General features: G+C 45.0%; 1 protein-coding gene across 2 annotated transcripts in view; it reads right to left on the reverse strand.

Moving 5' to 3' along the window:
* DENND4C (DENN domain containing 4C) overlaps window positions 1-19,976 on the reverse strand; it is a 1,359,979-nt gene that overhangs the window by 194,887 nt on the left and 1,145,116 nt on the right. For both annotated transcript variants that reach the window (XM_069239287.1, XM_069239298.1), the window contains exon 26: window positions 17,664-17,773. In XM_069239287.1, the coding sequence (XP_069095388.1) occupies window positions 17,664-17,773 (110 nt within the window). The remainder of the gene's footprint in view (window positions 1-17,663; window positions 17,774-19,976) is intronic.

The raw sequence follows: 19,976 nt of genomic DNA on the forward strand, positions 1-19,976 counted from the left end.
AAGCGTTGGTCATCCACCCAGAAATCACTTGTTCAATGAAGGTAGAACAACCACGCTCTTTTTGGGTCCAGACAGTGGAGACACTTCTCTTCTTCAGAGGGACTGGCAACGAGTGTAAAAAGTAAGCAAGGTGATGGATTGGTTTACATGAAACGGATTGAGCACTTTTTGAAGAAAGGTAGCTTTTGTGCGAAGAACCAGTTTGGTAAAACAGATGGTGAGGTAGGGAGGCTTAGATGACAAGGCCTGAAGCTGGAATTAGTTCATTCGTGCAGATGTAATCGCCACGGAGAAGGCATTTTTAAATTTAAGGAGCCTGAAGAGGTAATTATGGAGAGGGTCAAAGGAAGCACACATCAAAAATGTCAAAACAAGATTAAGGTCCCACCAAAGCATGATAAATGGTGAAAGAAGAAAGAGATTAACAAGACCTTTCAGAAACGTATTTACAATAGGGAATTTGAACCGGGATGGCTGGTCATGTAATTGCAGAAAAGCAGAAATAGCAGAAAGGTAACCAATGAGAGTACCCATGGCAAAGCCCTGCTGGGCAAGAGAAAGTATGAAAAGGAGAACCTGAGAACGGATGTCAGAAAGGGGATTAACTTATTTTTTCTGCACACCATGCCACATATGTTTCTATCGGCAGGCCTATGCCGTCTTAGTGGAGGGCAGCATGACCACCAAGATGACATCACAGACTTCGAGAGGAACGTCGAAAGCTATCAACTACCGCTGCTGAATCTCCACACAAGAAGTTGGAGACTGGACAGGTCCAGGTGTAGGACCCTCAGCTGCAACAGAAGATCCTCCAGAAGGGGCAGCCTGATCGGAGGATCAATGGCCATGCTCAGTAGCTCTTGATACCACACTCACCATATCCAGTCCAGAGCCACAAGGATGACTTGGGCCGGCTCATTCTTGATCTTCTTGAGAGCTCTCAGCAGGAGTGGTATGTGAGGAAAGGAATGCAGGAGGCCTGCGCTACACACAAGATGAAAATCTCTGAACAAGAGCCACCTTGGAAACTCCAGCACACAAAACTGCTGACATTCGCGTTCTCAGAGGCGGTGAACAGATCTATCATTACACATGGAGAGAGGAAGAGGGAGGAGGGGGGATAAATATGGAGGAACACTCCGTACTTAGCTCCCTATAATTCAAAATACACACAAAAGTACGGGGTTCTCTAAAAGAGGACGTCGCGGATATTAGCGTAGCCCTGGGTTGTATGTATTCCTATTTGGAAGGGTAAAGTCAGTGGAATGTCAGTTGGAAATTGCCGAGTACATATACGGAGAGGAACAACGGGGGGTGGGAAGAAAGGGATTTCCTTTTACGGACTAGGTGGTCTCACACACTATATAGTGCCATGCTTCATCATTTGACCACCTAGACCCACCCAGGTAGGACAGTGCCACCTGGGCGGACTCAACCTCACTGTTAAAGGAACAGGAGGGAGTGCGTAAATAAACTTGTTTCTGGAAAGATCGGGATCCAGCTAATCTACTGAAAAAACTAAAAACACCTAAGCAGACACCTGTGAAGAGCAACAAATTTAATGGTGGTGTCTGACTGGTGTAGTTAAAAAGGGGGGTTGGGACACCTCTGTGAGGACAAGGACTCACAGGGTCACCTAACTAATTAATAGCCAACATGTTTCTGCCCTCAGAAGTGAGCCAATGAAGGTCTCGGGGCATTCGTCAGGGCCTAGGATCCCTACGTCTCACGTTGGAGGAAAATACTCTATGGGGAAATCAAAGAGTGAAAAAATGAAAAATGAATGATCTACCTTACCCAAGGAATTACCTTGAGGCGGCCTATGGGGGAAAAACAAATAATTAGCACACTGGTGGCACACAGCACTGCAAAACCAACCAATTACACACGTGTCAAGGGGATGCATTCATGCACGAAACACATATGTTCAAAAAGGTAAAATACATGCGTGGAGTGACTGAGTGGGTATATCTACACAAGTGGACAGTCCTATCACTGCAGGGAATTATAGTTCTTACCCTTTTCTTAGAGGCTGCTAGCCTCTGGTATCCAGGAGGGGGAGTGTCCCCTTATAGTCACACACTAAGGGAAAGAGATGAACATAAAGACAAAGTGAGGAGAGGAACAGAAGTAGGCAGAATAGATACAGAGGGAGCATTAGGGGGGGAGCAAGTTCCCATTAGGAACCCACTATTGCTGGTAGAAAAATACTGGTTAAGAGAAACCGAAGTGGCTATAGACAATAAACATAAAAAGTAAGATTAAAAGCAATAAGGGCTTATCTGTGCTGCCTGTGATCCGGTATGCCACTCACTACATCAAAGGGGACGCTCGCCGTGCGCCTATTTCGTCCTCTCCTTGGACCGCTTGAGACAAGTGGCTGAGGGAGAACGGTCTATTTATGGCTGTAAGATATTCCAGGTGCACGTTAGCGCGTTAATTGGAGTTCAATTGAGGTTAATCACCGCCGCGGGCCTCGTTGCGTTGCTAGCCTCGATATGATTGCCGTAATGGCGGGCGCACCGGCACAGCCGGGGCGCCGGCATGAATGTGATCGAGTGCAAGGGCGGGCCTCTTTACGTTGATGGCCTCGATGTGCTTTACCGCACCCGCGGGTGCCCCAGCTGAGCCGGGGCGCCGGCATGAATGCGGGCGAGTGCAAGGGTGGAGCCCGAGCCGGAAGATTCCGGCCCGAGCGCCACCAGCGGAAGCCTCGCGTTTCCAGTGGCCGCTGGGAAATGTAGTTCCCAGCGGTCCCGTGGCCCTAAGGGCCAAGAAAGAAAAAAGAAAAAAGAAGGAAAGGATGAAGAAAAGGAAGGAGGGGGGGGAAAAGGGGGGGGGGGGGGAAAGAAAGGGAGGAGGGAGAAGAGGGAACAAAACGGACAGGGGGGGGGGGGGGGAGGGTTGAGTGTGGTTGAAGAAATGCAACCGGGGGGGGGGGGAGAGACAGAACGGGAAGAAAAGGAAAAGGGAGGGAGGGAGGGGGTGACAACCAGGGGGGGGGGGCAGTAGAAAAAAGGGGGGGGAAAAAAAGGGGGAGAAAAATAAAAATAAAAAGGCGAGAAAAGAAAAAGAGAGTGGGGAGGGTTAAGGGGAAGAGAACAGGAGATGAAAGGGGCAAATCGGGAGGGGGAAACGAAGAAGAGGGAAAGACATGGATATGTAGTACAAGGAAGGGGAGGCAGAAATGGCAAGCTGACGGGAGTGAGGGGGATAGAAACAAAGTAGGGGGTAAAAGAACAGAGTGGTCCCAGGGCAAAGTCCCGTGAAGGATCAGGGTAGGGGGTGGGGAAAGCACAAAGGGGAGGGGGGGGGGAAGAAAAAAAAGATAGAGCAGAAGCGGACGGAAGGGAGGACTCATAAATTAGTAAGAGAAATCATTTATTGAGTGTGAACCAGGGGATCTCATCATTAAGACCATTGGTGTCCGTGTGTAATCTCCAGACCCAACGTTGTTCGGTCTGGAGCAATCTCTGTGTCATATTGGAGGACGATGGAGGTAGTTGCTCAATGACCGTCCAGTTTAAGTCATCTGCCGAATGTTTTTCCAGAAGGAAGTGGTTAGTCAATTTAGTAGCCTCTCGTTTACAACGGATCGTACTCCTATGTTCACAGATTCTTGTGGCAACCTTTCTAGATGTCATTCCCACGTATTTAAGGTTACAGGGGCATCTAATCAAATATATCACGTTTTTGCTGTTACAATTGGTTAGGGATCTTTGAGCCCATGGAGTCTTAAGGTCTAGGTCTATTGTGGTTGATTTTTTAGTGAAACAGCAGACACTGCAGTTACCACATGGGTAGTGTCCTCTTGGTGGTGGGAGGCCCCATAGTGTGGTTTGTGTCGTTAGGGAAGGTGGAATCACCCACCTATGTTACCCCCCTGCCCACCATACCATAAACAACAATGGGGTTGGCCTTCCCAATATGGACTCCCACCTCAATACCAGGCGCCCTTTTTCCAACACCCTGCACAATGGTCTTTTCCTGAGCCACCGCAGCCTTTTTTAGACAGAGGCAACGGGAGGGGAAAAGGAAAAAGGAAAGAGGTACATTGGAGGCCAAGAGAGGACACCCCAGAGAATACTGCACAAAGGGAACCCCTCCCAGGGACAAGCATAACACTGTAACGAGCCTGACGGATAATCAAACAGATAACATTATCAATCTGAGTAACCGGGTTCTGAGTGAAATTGAAACTAAGGCACTAAACAAGGGCTTAAACTTTGTGCCCACGCCCAAAATTGACTTATTTAAAACCCGAACAGAACTAGCGGGTTTGTTCCGAAAAATACGCTTGAAAACGTTCTTTTTGGGTAAACATTACGAGGCTTCAGAAAAAAACACTGGCCTACGCCCCAAGTCCACTTTCTGCCCAACCACGGGACAGATGCCCCCCGAGGTCCTGGCTTTTGAGAAATCGCTATCCCTAAAGGTCAACGCACTAACTGGGACTACCAAAAAAACATACCATAATATGAGTACGGCCGAGCTTTCAGCTCTGAAAGGCCTAACATCTGACCCCATGATAATCATTAAACCAGCAGACAAAGGGGGAGCAACGGTAATTTCTCCACTTAAAATGTATAGAGATGAGTGCGAACGTCTGTTGGGTAATACCCACCATTATAAACGCTTATCTCGAGACCCCACACCTGATATTCAAGACGAAATTTCCTTTTTCGTGATGAAAGGCATGGAAAACGACTGGATTACTCGACATGAGGCAGACTTCCTGATACAGGCTAACCCTAGGATTCCCTATTTTTATATTCTCCCAAAAATGCATAAAGGGAAAATTCCCCCACCAGGGAGACCTATTGTATCCGGGATCGGATCGGTTCTAGAACCCCTGTCTCAATTTGTGGATTTCTTCCTTCAGCCATTGGTCAGAAGAATTCCTACTTACCTAAAAGATACGACGGATGTGTTAGTCTTATTAGACTCCGTGGCTTTTGACACAACTAGAGAACTGTTGATCACCCTGGATGTAGAATCCCTGTACACCAACATTCCCCAGGAGGCCACTCTGCAGGTCATTAGCGACCTTTTGGAAGCCAATAGAGGAGAGTCACGTACACCCCCTGACTTCATACTTGACTTGGCACATTTGGCTCTCACAAGGAACTATTTCAAGTTTGAGGATAACTTTTTCTTGCAAATACAGGGTACATCTATGGGTAGCACTTTCGCACCTAGCTTGGCATGTCTCTATGTTGATCACTTTGAGAGACAGGTAGTCAACCACGATGACAACCCGTTTTTCCAGCAGATTAAACTCTGGAAACGATATATAGATGACATTCTATTGGTCTGGACAGGAACTAGAGATGAGGCGATGAATTTTGTAAATTGGTTAAATACAGCTAACCCTTTCCTGAACTTCACCATGACCATAGGTGACAACCAACTAGCATTTCTTGACCTATCAATCTATGAAAGCAATGGGGCCCTAGCCACAGAGGTCTATTATAAACCCACAGATCGGAATAACCTGCTCCAATTCCAAAGCTTCCACCCAAGGTCCCTGAGGGAGAATCTCCCTGTTGGTCAATTTTTACGTCTGCGACGGAATTGTTCCACCCTCACAGACTACCGCAAACACGCTGAGAAATTGGTTAGTAAGCTGCAAACCAAGGATTATCCCACACATCTGGTGAAGAGAGCATACAAAAGAGCGGGGAATAATAATAGGGATCAACTACTACAACCACGCACTAGGACGTCTGACACTGAACAAATTGTGTGTGTGACTACCTTTAACCCACTATCCAATAAGATTCAGAAAATCATCAAAGATGAGTGGAAAATCCTTATATCTGGGGGTTTACCTTTTCAGCAGCCACTACATGCGTTTAAAAGAGCCACAAACATACGGGACATGGTTGTCCACACAAGACCCAAAGAAAAAAAACAATTCCCTAACGACACAAACCACACTATGGGGCCTCCCACCACCAAGAGGACACTACCCATGTGGTAACTGCAGTGTCTGCTGTTTCACTAAAAAATCAACCACAATAGACCTAGACCTTAAGACTCCATGGGCTCAAAGATCCCTAACCAATTGTAACAGCAAAAACGTTATATATTTGATTAGATGCCCCTGTAACCTTAAATACGTGGGAATGACATCTAGAAAGGTCGCCACAAGAATCTGTGAACATAGGAGTACGATCCGTTGTAAACGAGAGGCTACTAAATTGACTAACCACTTCCTTCTGGAAAAACATTCGGCAGATGACTTAAACTGGACGGTCATTGAGCAACTACCTCCATCGTCCTCCAATATGACACAGAGATTGCTCCAGACCGAACAACGTTGGGTCTGGAGATTACACACGGACACCAATGGTCTTAATGATGAGATCCCCTGGTTCACACTCAATAAATGATTTCTCTTACTAATTTATGAGTCCTCCCTTTCGTCCGCTTCTGCTCTATCTTTTTTTTCTTCCCCCCCCCCCCTCCCCTTTGTGCTTTCCCCACCCCCTACCCTGATCCTTCACGGGACTTTGCCCTGGGACCACTCTGTTCTTTTACCCCCTACTTTGTTTCTATCCCCCTCACTCCCGTCAGCTTGCCATTTCTGCCTCCCCTTCCTTGTACTACATATCCATGTCTTTCCCTCTTCTTCGTTTCCCCCTCCCGATTTGCCTCTTTCATCTCCTGTTCTCTTCCCCTTAACCCTCCCCACTCTCTTTTTCTTTTCTCGCCTTTTTATTTTTATTTTTCTCCCCCTTTTTTCCCCCCCCCTTTTTTCTACTGCCCCCCCCCCCTGGTTGTCACCCCCTCCCTCCCTCCCTTTTCCTTTTCTTCCCGTTCTGTCTCTCCCCCCCCCCCCCCGGTTGCATTTCTTCAACCACACTCAACCCCCCCCCCTGTCCGTTTTGTTCCCTCTTCTCCCTCCTCCCTTTCTTTCGTCCCCCCCCTTTCCCCCCCCCCCTCCTTCCTTTTCTTCATCCTTTCCTTCTTTTTTCTTTTTTCTTTCTTGGCCCTTAGGGCCACGGGACCGCTGGGAACTACATTTCCCAGCGGCCACTGGAAACGCGAGGCTTCCGCTGGTGGCGCTCGGGCCGGAATCTTCCGGCTCGGGCTCCACCCTTGCACTCGCCCGCATTCATGCCGGCACCCCCGGCTCAGCTGGGGCACCCGCGGGTGCGGTAAAGCACATCGAGGCCATCAACGTAAAGAGGCCCGCCCTTGCACTCGATCACATTCATGCCGGCGCCCCGGCTGTGCCGGTGCGCCCGCCATTACGGCAATCATATCGAGGCTAGCAACGCAACGAGGCCCGCGGCGGTGATTAACCTCAATTGAACTCCAATTAACGCGCTAACAGGGCGCACCTGGAATATCTTACAGCCATAAATAGACCGTTCTCCCTCAGCCACTTGTCTCAAGCGGTCCAAGGAGAGGACGAAATAGGCGCACGGCGAGCGTCCCCTTTGATGTAGTGAGTGGCATACCGGATCACAGGCAGCACAGATAAGCCCTTATTGCTTTTAATCTTACTTTTTATGTTTATTGTCTATAGCCACTTCGGTTTCTCTTAACCAGTATTTTTCTACCAGCAATAGTGGGTTCCTAATGGGAACTTGCTCCCCCCCTAATGCTCCCTCTGTATCTATTCTGCCTACTTCTGTTCCTCTCCTCACTTCGTCTTTATGTTCATCTCTTTCCCTTAGTGTGTGACTATAAGGGGACACTCCCCCTCCTGGATACCAGAGGCTAGCAGCCTCTAAGAAAAGGGTAAGAACTATAATTCCCTGCAGTGATAGGACTGTCCACTTGTGTAGATATACCCACTCAGTCACTCCACGCATGTATTTTACCTTTTTGAACATATGTGTTTCGTGCATGAATGCATCCCCTTGACACGTGTGTAATTGGTTGGTTTTGCAGTGCTGTGTGCCACCAGTGTGCTAATTATTTGTTTTTCCCCCATAGGCCGCCTCAAGGTAATTCCTTGGGTAAGGTAGATCATTCATTTTTCATTTTTTCACTCTTTGATTTCCCCATAGAGTATTTTCCTCCAACGTGAGACGTAGGGATCCTAGGCCCTGACGAATGCCCCGAGACCTTCATTGGCTCACTTCTGAGGGCAGAAACATGTTGGCTATTAATTAGTTAGGTGACCCTGTGAGTCCTTGTCCTCACAGAGGTGTCCCAACCCCCCTTTTTAACTACACCAGTCAGACACCACCATTAAATTTGTTGCTCTTCACAGTTGTCTGCTTAGGTGTTTTTAGTTTTTTCAGTAGATTAGCTGGATCCCGATCTTTCCAGAAACAAGTTAATTTACGCACTCCCTCCTGTTCCTTTAACAGTGAGGTTGAGTCCGCCCAGGTGGCACTGTCCTACCTGGGTGGGTCTAGGTGGTCAAATGATGAAGCATGACACTATATAGTGTGTGAGACCACCTAGTCCGTAAAAGGAAATCCCTTTCTTCCCACCCCCCGTTGTTCCTCTCCGTATATGTACTCGGCAATTTCCAACAGACATTCCACTGACTTTACCCTTCCAAATAGGAATACATACAACCCAGGGCTACGCTAATATCCGCGACGTCCTCTTTTAGAGAACCCCGTACTTTCGTGTGTATTATGGTGAACAGATCTAACCAAGGTTCTCCCCGCCGCTGAAAGGATGGAGACACCATTTGTGATCTTCTAGGCATCACTGGCTGAGTTCATTCGCACTGGCAATCAGAGAAGCCGCCAGGTGTTGAACCACTAGAGATTTGACCTGATGGTCCAGCCATGTCCAGTGACTTAGGGCTTCTTGACAAAGAGTCCACAACCCCACCCGGTCCTGTTTCCTGCAGTACGTCATTGCGGAGGTTTCCGTGAATATTTGCACTAGCCTCCCCTTAAGAAGGTTAGAAAGGCTTTCATTGTTAGTCAGATTGCATGGAGCTCCAACAGGGTGATAAGGAGTACGGATTCTGCCAGAGACACCTCTCACAGATGGCCACCCCAACCCAGGGGTGATTCATCTGTCACTACTGTCAGATCTGGTTGAGAAAGGAAGAGGGTTCTGCCGCTGATCCAGTCGGGGTTTGTCAGCCACCACTGCAGGTCTTTGCAGGTCCTTATGAGATCTGCATCATGTCGGAGAGATTCCCCCAATGCTGTGCCCACTGGCACTTCAGGTCCCAATGGGGTGTTGAATTTAATAAAATATCTGCTTGTCCATGGGACAGGTTGCTTCATAAATCTACTTGTCCTGTAACAAAATCCACTTGTCCCTTTGGTGCCATGTAGTGCAGAGACAAATTGTGACAGCAATCTCATCATGTAAGAGCTCTGATAATTGCCTCTCTGATTATGCCAGGGCTCATACTATAGTAGGGTTTGGATACTAGCAATTTCCTTATTTTGTCACCTTTCCACATATCTGCATACTGGGACTGGAGGTAGCAGTAAGCAATAGTTCCAGGGTTGGAGTGCCCTGTTGAGTATATTGCAAACCCAATTACTTGTATATTTCAGGGGTTTTCACCAGCTCTTCTCTAATCTCTTCCCATATTGAAAAAGATTGGAAATTCACTATTTGACAAGGGCAGAAACAAAATGTCTTCCAGGGTTTGGGGAAAAAGTGGTTGGGAGGAAAGTGAAATTGTAAACGTTCAACAGATTTTCACATGAAAGTCTTGTTAATTCATGAAAGACTAACACAAATATATAAACAATGGGTGCATATTTGAAATTAAGCATTGGGCATCTAATTTGGTCTGGCATTAACCAAGATGTTTTGTAATTATTAAAAATATATCTCTTTTTCGACTGGCTTCACTTGACAGCATAGTTTTCTTTCATGGAAGCATATTAGCACACAAAGTTTTGTTCAGTGCCAGAAACTACTGAGGCAATGTGCACTTCTGGAGACCAAAAAATATTTTTGCTTTTAGCCAATGTTTGCTATAATGGCGAATGCCCAGAAGCTTCCACAACAATAACGTCTCACAAAAATCATGTTCAAACAAGACATGCATTGACAAAACCTAAAGGCTGGTGCCTAAAATTTCACAATAATTTAGCAAAACGTACTTTTCCCCCGAGTTAAACATTTTTGGGAACATTTTATTTTGAAAACAAAGAATCATTAATCTTGCTTACAGCATCTGAAAATATTTGCAAAATCAGAGAGCATTCTAGGAGCATTACATGTAGCCTCATATTTTTTAACTTTGGAAACATGTACACATTTTTATACGGGAAGCCCTGTCAGTAATGCAGTCTGAGCTTATAACATTTCATTGGAGCGCTCACCCTAATAATAAAGACTTTGCATTAAGGAACCAGAAATACAAGTTTGAACAGCATTAACATGAGGACACAAATATTACCTTAACTGGAGACAATGCTCTTCCCTGCTCCATAATGTGTTACAGTAAACTGACAGCCAAAGGGTTTGTGCTGTAGGGGGTTGGGCCTACTTGTACCAAGGACAAAATGGGCAATAAATCTCGTCGGCCTTGACCCAAAACAATATGTCCTGGCCATCGGGCTGTAGGAATTCATTCTCCTGGGTCCCAATGCAGAGCCCGTATATGCTATCGCAAATGTGTTACCAGCAAGAAGCAAGAGGCCATGAGTTTCAACAGCCTCAGAGTCTGTCTCACCGAAATCCAGGATAGAGGCTTAAACATCAAAATCATAGTTTGAATATCCTGGACTCTCCTTTCAGGAGGAAAAGTTCTAAACTGCACTGTGTTCAGAACAGCTCCAATGAAAGAGAGTTTCTGAGAGAGAGAGTCAGTCAGGTGCGACTTTGGAACATTTATAGTGAACACAAGCAAATGCAGGAGGTCTGCTGTAGTCTGGAGGTGAGAGACGACAGCCTGGGGCAAGCACGCCTTCAACAGCCAGTTTCCAGAATAGGGGAAGGCTGACAACCCTCATCTCCACAGATGAGCTGTATCCACTGTCATCACTTTAGTTAACACCAAGGGGCGATAGTAAGGCAGCACGCCAAATGGAAAATGCTCTTAGCCTACAGTGAAACACAGGTAACCTGAACTAAGGTGAGCATTTTGAACTTCTCTTTCTTGAGGAAGTAGTTGAGGGGACGTACGTCTAGAATATGACAAAGGCTTCTGTGCTTTTTCAGCAAACAGAGATATATAACAAGAGTAGCAACCACAACCCACTTCTGGTGTCAGCACCCTCTCTATGGCTCCCTTGGCCAAGAGAGTTGTGACTTCTTGGCGAAAATGGAGAGATGATCTTCCATCAGCCTGTCTTAAGATGGTAGCATGGTCTCCATGGGTTGGTCACCAAGGGGAGGGCATAATCCCCTCAGACGATATGCAAAACTCACCTGTCTGATGGAGGTGGGGCAGAGGATGGCAAACCCTGCTGCTGACGTTAGGAAGGTTTAGAGGCTGTAGCTGCTAGGGAGGTGGTGGATTGACTCGACTGCTGACTGCCTGACCTATGAGGTCTGTGGGTTCCACATCCTCTGCAAAACAGAGGCTGTGGAGCTTAGGCAGCATGGTGGCTAGAAGAGAATTGGCACAGCTAGAAGTCTCTTCCATATCCATGGAAAGGTGCATTGCAGGTGACGAGGGACAGAAGAAAGGCCCAAACACCTGGCCAAAGCCAGTCTGTTCTTAAAGCTCTCCAGCACCGAATCCACCTTGGCTCCGAAGAGATGGGAGCCATCAAAAGGTATGTCCATCAGAAGTGATTGGACATCACCAGAAAAGCCAGTCGTCCCCATCCAGGTCTGGCGCCTCAAGGCCACTGTCGACAAAACAGCTCTGCCCAGGGAGTCGGTCGTGTCAAGTCCACATTGGATGGTGAACTTCGCTGCATCTCTCCCATCAGCAACAACTTGAGAGAGCACGGCCAGGGTGTCCTCTGGGACCTTTGGCAGCACCTGTGCAACGTGTCCCACAGAGCGTGGGAATAGCAGCCAAGAAGGCATCAGTGTTCACAGACCGCAAGGCCAGGATGGTGGAAGAGAACATATTCTTCCCCAAAGTGTCCAGCTTCTTGGATTCCCTGTCCTGGGGTGAGGTAGGTAATGTGCCACAATTTAAATGGGATGTAAAGGCCTGGAGCACCAACCGCTCTGGGTGAAGAAGTTTGTGTCCTCTACTGCGGGGTGGTGGAGATGGGCAATCATCCTATTCACAGAAGACCCTGTGCTGGGTTTGGACCTGGTCCCCAGAAGGACGTCAGTGAGGATATTATTTAATGGGAGTTTCTTTTCTGGGGGGGGGGGCGGACTCCGGGTTGCTGCACCTTCGCGAAGATGTTAGTCTTGATTGCCACTGAAGGCAACTGAAGGCCAAGGACCTCAGCTGCCCTCTGTACCACCTCTGCGAATGAGGCTCCCTCCTCCATAGCTGCGGCAGGGGGAGAAAGCAGACCAGTATCTGGAGAAGTATACAGTCCATTGGTTTCACTAAGTTCCTCACACCGGTCGATATTGGGTTCTCCATAGGACTGCTATTCTTCAGGGGCCAGAGACCCATCCCATTCGTCCCCAAATCCTAGCCCATAGGAATAGGGCTCAGGCTCCGACCTGAAAGGGATGGCCCAAGATGGCGCTGGAAATAGCGTAGATCTATGCCTCTCTGTCTCCATATTGGAGTTTGGGATCAGAATGGGAGTGGCGCCACCGGTGGGTACCAGAGGCACCGGGACCATCAGGACCAGCACCAGGGAAGGTCGAGATGCTACAAACGGCGCTGGTCCAGATCCACGAAAAGATCCTTTGGGTCCAGCAGGAGGCTGGACCTGCTGGTGTGGAACCCGAAGGGGCCCCCTACCAACTCATCAGGCCCATGGTGGAGTTGCCCACCAAACAATGAGGAGCTCGGCCACAGGGAACAGGTGCGGAGTCGGCACAGGCTCTACTGCAGTCAGGGCTCAAATGCTGACGCTCCCTTGTCTAGTCGGCCAACGGATGTAGAGAAGTCGAAGACCAATTGGACTACTACTTCTTACTGCAGGATTTACATGAGTGACCTCACGACTTGGAGTGTGACGAGGATCTCTGAATCTGTAACTGCTCCTGGACCCTTCCTCTTGACCGGAAATTCAAACGTCACATCTTTGCACACAAACCAAAAGAAGCTTGAGGGACTGAGTAAGAACATGACTTCAGGTCATGGTCGAGATCAAGGCACTACAGGCAAACAAGATGTGGGTCTGTCACTGACATCGGTGGGCGACAGGTGGCGCAGGGCTTGAAGCAATACTTTTAGGAGGACATATTCTACTCTAGAAGGAAAAACCTCAAAAGAATTCAATAAAAAAAGAAGTGACAGACAAGGTAGCTTTTCTCCGAATCAGCGCTGGCTAGCACGGGAAGAAAAGAACTGACAGTGCTTCTGGGTGGTGCCTTTATAGGAGCCGCAGACTTCATTTCTGGCAAGGACATTGCTGATGAAGCATGCGAAGCTGAACGACACAACCTATAGGCACTCAGGGGTACTGCTCACAAAAAAATCTTTCAGATGCAGTATGACACTTGTGGAAATTCTAAGGTAAGGAATCTGCGGCTAGATGTCTCTATTAGATGGTCAAACACTGTCTTTTAGCAGATGCCAGGTTTACATTTAAGTCTTAAAAAAAACAGTGGTTCCTATAGCTGTATATGATTTACGTTACTTAATATATTTTAAATTTAATGTATGAAAAGGTTTGTGGTTCAAAACACTTTTTTTATAATCATCAAATAATTAAGAGTCTCATTAAGTATAGGTGATAAATGTGCTTGGTGCTTACACGTGATACAGAGTGTGTCTCCATGCAGCCAAAATAAATAAATAAAAAGATTAGTTTCTGAGCTTGCAGGGTATCGTTGACAGCATTTCAATCCCTTGCAATTACGGAATCCTCATCAGGACAGGGCAATGAGAAGAAAAATCCTGGGAAAGAGTGGTTGTAAAAACATGAAAGTGAGAAAAGGATGAAGTGAGGGAATGCACGGCCTTCCTATACGGGTGCAAAACAGGCAGTACTTACATAGGTCCAAAGATGGTCCAGTAGAGAAAAAGGAAAGAGAAAGCAGGTTGATTAATTGTACCTTAGGCAATGCAATGGGCAAAAAAGTCTCAAAAGTGACATATAACGTATCCAGAATAAAGCAATTAAAAAGGGAATAGGACAGAGATGAGCCAGTCCAAAAAGGAAATGTGCAATGTACTGGATTGGCAAACAGAGAGGGTGGTAGGGGGAAATTGTTAAACACAAATGGACATCCACAACCAAAATGGCAGGGTATGTAAAGAGGAACACCTGTGGCCACAGTGCTAGCACATAGAAAGGTGTGATGGTTACAAGACTGTGAATCCTAACAGCAGGTCAATGATTAATGAAACATAAGGGAAAACCAGTCAAAAGGAAAACTGGAAGGGAAGAAGCCAAAATGGAGTTCCCAAAGTATCAAAAGGTGTAAAACTTAAGAAACCATTGTACCTGCAGTAGTCCAAAAGTTGTGAGAGGTAGGGGAAAGGTCCCATTAAAGTCCTGTTATGTGCGAACGTGCTAAGATCAGGCAACAGGAAGTGCCCAAGATTGACAGCTTCATGGGTCGGGAAAAGATCGAGAGAAAACAATATTATAAAAATGCACAGATTCAAGTTTTATGATTTGGCAGGACACCCAAACACTTTTGAGTGATTTTCATGATTACCTCAATGACAATTTGAATTTCTAGACCTTCTGGAATGAAAATAGCTGTGTTTATACTTCTTTAGACAGAAACCAACAGAGAAGAACAAGTTGCTATTATACTTCAATCATACCAGATCTCTCAGAGATTCTCTCCCCTATGGGGAGTTCCTAAGAATTAGACAAAACTGTAAAGTTCCTTTGAAGAAGAGTCTATGTGGCGTTCAAGGGGTATGGATGGTCTCCATCTAGAACTGTAATGCAGCCCCACCTCTTCAAGCAACCGTTTAGGATCCAGTTTTAGAGGCACATCTTTAGCAACACAAAATAAGACAGTGTTGGTAAATGGCTAAAGGTGAATGATGGTAATTGCTATATACACTGAACATGTCTAGCTAATTCTCGTCCCAGACAACCCGTTGCTTTCTGGCAGTTCTTCTATGCAAAATGCAACACAGATTTGTGCTGCCCACGAGCCGTCAGCAACATTTCCCTAGTAAGTTGTATGTAACCCGTATCTCCCCCGGCAACTGTATTCACCACCATACTAGATGCAAGTAATCATGGTTGTATGATGTCCACTTAGTTACCACTAATAGAACTAAACTGAACATGCAATGTTATACCCCTTATCACTGCCCCACAAATTCTAGGCAGCTTGGAGAGTCAATGAAAAAGGTATTTAACACAGGGAGGTACTGTCCATTTTGACCATGAGATGCTAGTGACAACACAAATTACACTAGCACAGCCAAGCCCTCTCTTAACCATCCCATGAGGCCTGGCTATGCGCTTGAACAGAAAATCTCATTTTCTCCTTAGGATAGTCCAGATTAATCACAGCCTTAGTTTGTTTCCCTGTGATAATTTCCCATTTCAAACATGCCTACAATGTTGGTCTTGAAGCAAACTATTTTATCTATTGTACACTATCATTAGTCTGCTTTGATACTCCTCCCATGATACCTTGTTTTTGCCCCACTCTACCTAGAAGGTCTACATCATGCTTCATGCCAGACCTAGCATCACATGGTCAAGATAGAATATTCTAAGTCCTGTTTTTTTTCTGTTGCAAATCATTATCACTAGATGGGATTCAATCTAACTGGTTCAAAAAAGTAATTACTGACTACAGCTCCCAGAACACCTTAAGCCAACAAAGGAGCAGAAATTAAATCATAGTGTCTTTACAATGTGGAAGTCATTGGAAAGTCTTCCTCATTTTTTAAAGTACTAAGCCAACACAGATCTGAAATGGCATATGATAGATTCCGGCCCAAAACTACATGGGTCAGTAAAAAACCCTCAGTAAGGCAAATGATGGCTCATGTTAATGATACTGTACTGAAATGTGTTTTTCTATTTACCTATACATATGTGCAAAACATTTATGCCTGGTTTGCGCTTAAGAAAACTTAAAAAATAAACATTAACGTCTCTATTTTACTAAAGATGTGAATAAAAGTGAATATTAAAATTTGTTATGTTTGCTCCCTTTCACAAAAGTAAAGGCTCCGAATTAAAACATGTGAGTTTGTCTTTTTGTTTTCTGTTCTCGGTGAATGACTAATAAATTGGATTGTAAATCCAATGAGATTTTGCATGTACAGAACTCTTGCTAAAGTAGTGGGTTAAAGAGTATAAATACCATAGTATCACCACCACAACTAAGGTCCATGCTCTTAACGTATTCTTTACATTAAGGTGCTACATCAGATAGCTTGATTTATGGTTTGTGACAATTCAAATGTGCTTAAGATTCCAGAGTAAAATTGAATTCAATAGATAATTCTAGAGCAAATAAACTGACAAATCTTGAAGATACGTGTTAAACTTTGGAGAAAACAGATATGCTCCACTCCATGGAACTTTCAAACAGAAGGAAATGTCTTTGACAAGATGAGAAACAATGTATTGGTTCAAAATATCAAACAACCTACTTAATGGGCATGTATGTACTCTCTAACACTACCAAGAGACTACATTCTAGCACATTTCTCACTGCTATTAAAAATGCCCATAGTAGACAACATGCATGCATTTTGAGTTATGTGTACATTATTATTGAGTGGGAGTACTTGAAACCTGGATAAAGCAAGCTGGTTTTCTCTCATTGAATCCAAGACAAAGGGTATAGGAGGACCCCACAATCCTTTTTTGAAACGTGCCTTCAGGTTTAAAGTTGCGGTAAAAACATGTGATGACATTTTTTAAAGCAAGAGACAGCTTACTATTTCACTTTTCAGTTATGTCAGCAGACACAGCTGCTCTCCCACCTGAGAGGCCTACGTTAATGGCTTGAATTCAGGACTCCAACAGAAACTACACCATGTGCTTCGAAAGGCAAAACAACAAAACTTGTTATAGGGCTGATAAACTGTATTGTTGTCTGCAAAACATACAATGCACTACATGGGCAAGTCCTACTTCCAATTCACAATTGTATCTCTCCCTCATACAAATTTTCCCAATTAATTAAAGAAATTCAGGGGCAACCCTACTGAAGCCTTGATATCGAGCAATTTAGCTAAATTTTTACTTCACATATTTACTTGCTCAACTAAAATGGGATCCTCATTTGATTCTTTATCTCACTTAACCTTAATGGTTGATATTTCTTCCTCACCAACATACACCATAACCCATCACAGTTCCATTCACCTTTTGTTGAAAGCCTGCTTGCTGGTCATGTAAATATGCCATCCTTGTCCAGTCAAAAAATGCTGAGTGGGGATTTGATTCGTAGTGTATAATACATTTCCACTTATACACATTCAGATACATGCATACCGATGATCTTCAAAGCCAAGTTATCCAAAGAATACACTACTAATTATTCTTGTTAGCCATATCAGGTACCTTTCACAACCACTGGACTCATTTATAGAAAATGTTTACCACAAAACATTTTAATTAAAACAATCTGTATGCTAATGCATATATTGATATACAAAATAATCCCAGGGTCAACTGTTTTAAGTACCATTAACACATTGAGAATGATAGCAGGCAAATACACCATGTTCTTACCTCCATGGCACAGTTTTGAAAGATACTGGACAAGCTGGTCTGGGGAGAGGAATTAGGCTCTGATTTTTCAGATTCCACACCTTTCATCCCTTTTGATAAAGCTGCTTCATCTGCATTAAAGCACACATCAACAATACCATGCACATTACTCACTATGAAACAATGGTTTGTCATGTAAATATGATTTTTTTTGTTTTAAAACAATTTTTGTTTAGCAATCTTATAATAAGCCACAGTGCAACATGCATTGCCTTCATGTTACCACTCTATTTCACAAAATCTCTATTTCACAAAATCTCACACATCACTTTGTTTTACAATTACGCCAAGAAACTGTTCAGTGCAAATTAAATGAGGTCAACAAAAGTTTGCATTGAATTTTCGAACATAGAAATATCATCGTAGAATGCCAGCTGGTTTCCCACAATCCTTACCTGAACAATAGGAGTAGGGGGGGAAACCAAATATACTCATCCTATGAAGCACTAATGTATCAGTAACGATTTATGGTGGCACCTGACATGTGCGGGCCATCACCACTACGCAACTGCAGATCACTTAACCCAATCCTGATCACGCCGAATCTGCTTCAGCTTTCCGAGCCTGCTACATTTGGCTGCTGCTATCTAATTTTGGGCAAGAATCTAAAATTAATTCCAAGCTTGTGCAATTGCACCACTGCACAATCCCATTTTCCTTTCTCTCCTAAAGTTCACATTCAGCTCAAGTAATAATTTCCCTCTTCCACCTTTCCTGATAGGCTCTTTCAATTCAAGGCTACATAGCGCCTTGCAACATAAGTGTAAGATCTATAACTCTGCTAGTCATCAGGTTGGCTTTGGCTTTAGGGAAATAATCCAAAAGGCACACTATTATTGTAAAGGGAATGTCACACTTCATAGCGAATGTCGGCAACCTGAACTGAAGTACAGTGTCCCAAAACCCTCTGAGCAGCAGGCAACTCCAGACCATGTGGTAATAGTGCGACCCAACATCAGCACACCTGTGACACCATGTGTTTACATCAGGGAACATATGACTGACTCTCTTGGCCTTTATGTAAACATGGTGCAGGTAGTTGCTCTGTAACCGTCTGAACCGTCCATTTCTGGAAACATTATAGGTGCTGTTTAAGACAGTGTAACAATCTGCATCGTTATTTTGTAACCCAATATGCCTCGCCCAATTTCTCTGCATTGCAGATAAATCTCCCACATGCTTCTCAAGAAAGAGGGGTATGGTGCAGCAGTGTAATTGCTCTAGTCCTGCCATTACTGCGTACATGTACTGCATACTCTCGAGTTCCGTGGGTTATTCCGTAGTCTTATTCCACCACCTCCTCGCCATTCCCATCAAGGCCCCTAGAGTAAGTTGTATTCCTCAGAAAGTTCTTGGAAGTCTATGCATATGCCGCGTGCAAACAGACTGCCCACTACTGGGAGACCTTTTGAGCCCACTCACGCAGTACTCTCCAGTTATCCTAATGAGGGCAGTCCATTAGTGACTTGATGGGTATTTCTTTGGAACAGGGCCTGCATGTGTGTTCTATGCAATGAACACAGCCAGGCAAACCACATGGCCCTAAATAAAATTCCTTTATTCCTAGCAAGCGATTTCCAAAAGGGCAATAGTTGTGCGAGCAGGGCCCAAAGGGTTTTGGGGGGGGTTGGGCACGGGGGACTCATTGTATATAGCTCCAATTTTATAAGGCCTGTTCTAAATCTAGCCTGAGGACCCGTGCACAAAAATGTAGTTCATCTCATGAAGTCATGTCCCAGCTCCATGCTCGATATTATCACATGTAGAAGTCCCACTGAAGAGAGTCGAAGGATCTTTCCATAGATAAATAGTACCAAGGCAGATGAAGCGGTAGTCCAAGGGTCACCAAGGACCTGTATTAGTCTCTTGGTGTTGGGTACAGTGCTGTACCCCAAAATAAAGCTGTTTTGGTCAGGGTAAACAATACTGCTCACCCTAGAAAGCAGGCAATTTTCTAAGATTTGGCTTAAAAACATTTAGTCAACACTTAGCATTGAAATGACTGGTAAGAGGGTAACTGTGCAGGGTTTTTACTTATTGATATATTTATTTAGGAGGGAAACAATGACTGTCTCCGTCATTGTCTGCTGTAAGAATCTAGCATCCCTTAACTCAATGAATACTTCAGTCAATGTTATATAAGCCGCATTAAATTTGATTGGTAACCAATCCATTCCGGGTACCTTTCCTCTGCCCAATTCTTTTCCAGCATCCTTCCAATCTTGCACTGTAATCTCAGTTACGAAGGCCATCACCTCCTCCTGTGATATCTTA

Source organism: Pleurodeles waltl, chromosome 1_2 (assembly GCF_031143425.1).
Source record: "Pleurodeles waltl isolate 20211129_DDA chromosome 1_2, aPleWal1.hap1.20221129, whole genome shotgun sequence".
NCBI lineage: Eukaryota > Metazoa > Chordata > Amphibia > Caudata > Salamandridae > Pleurodeles > Pleurodeles waltl.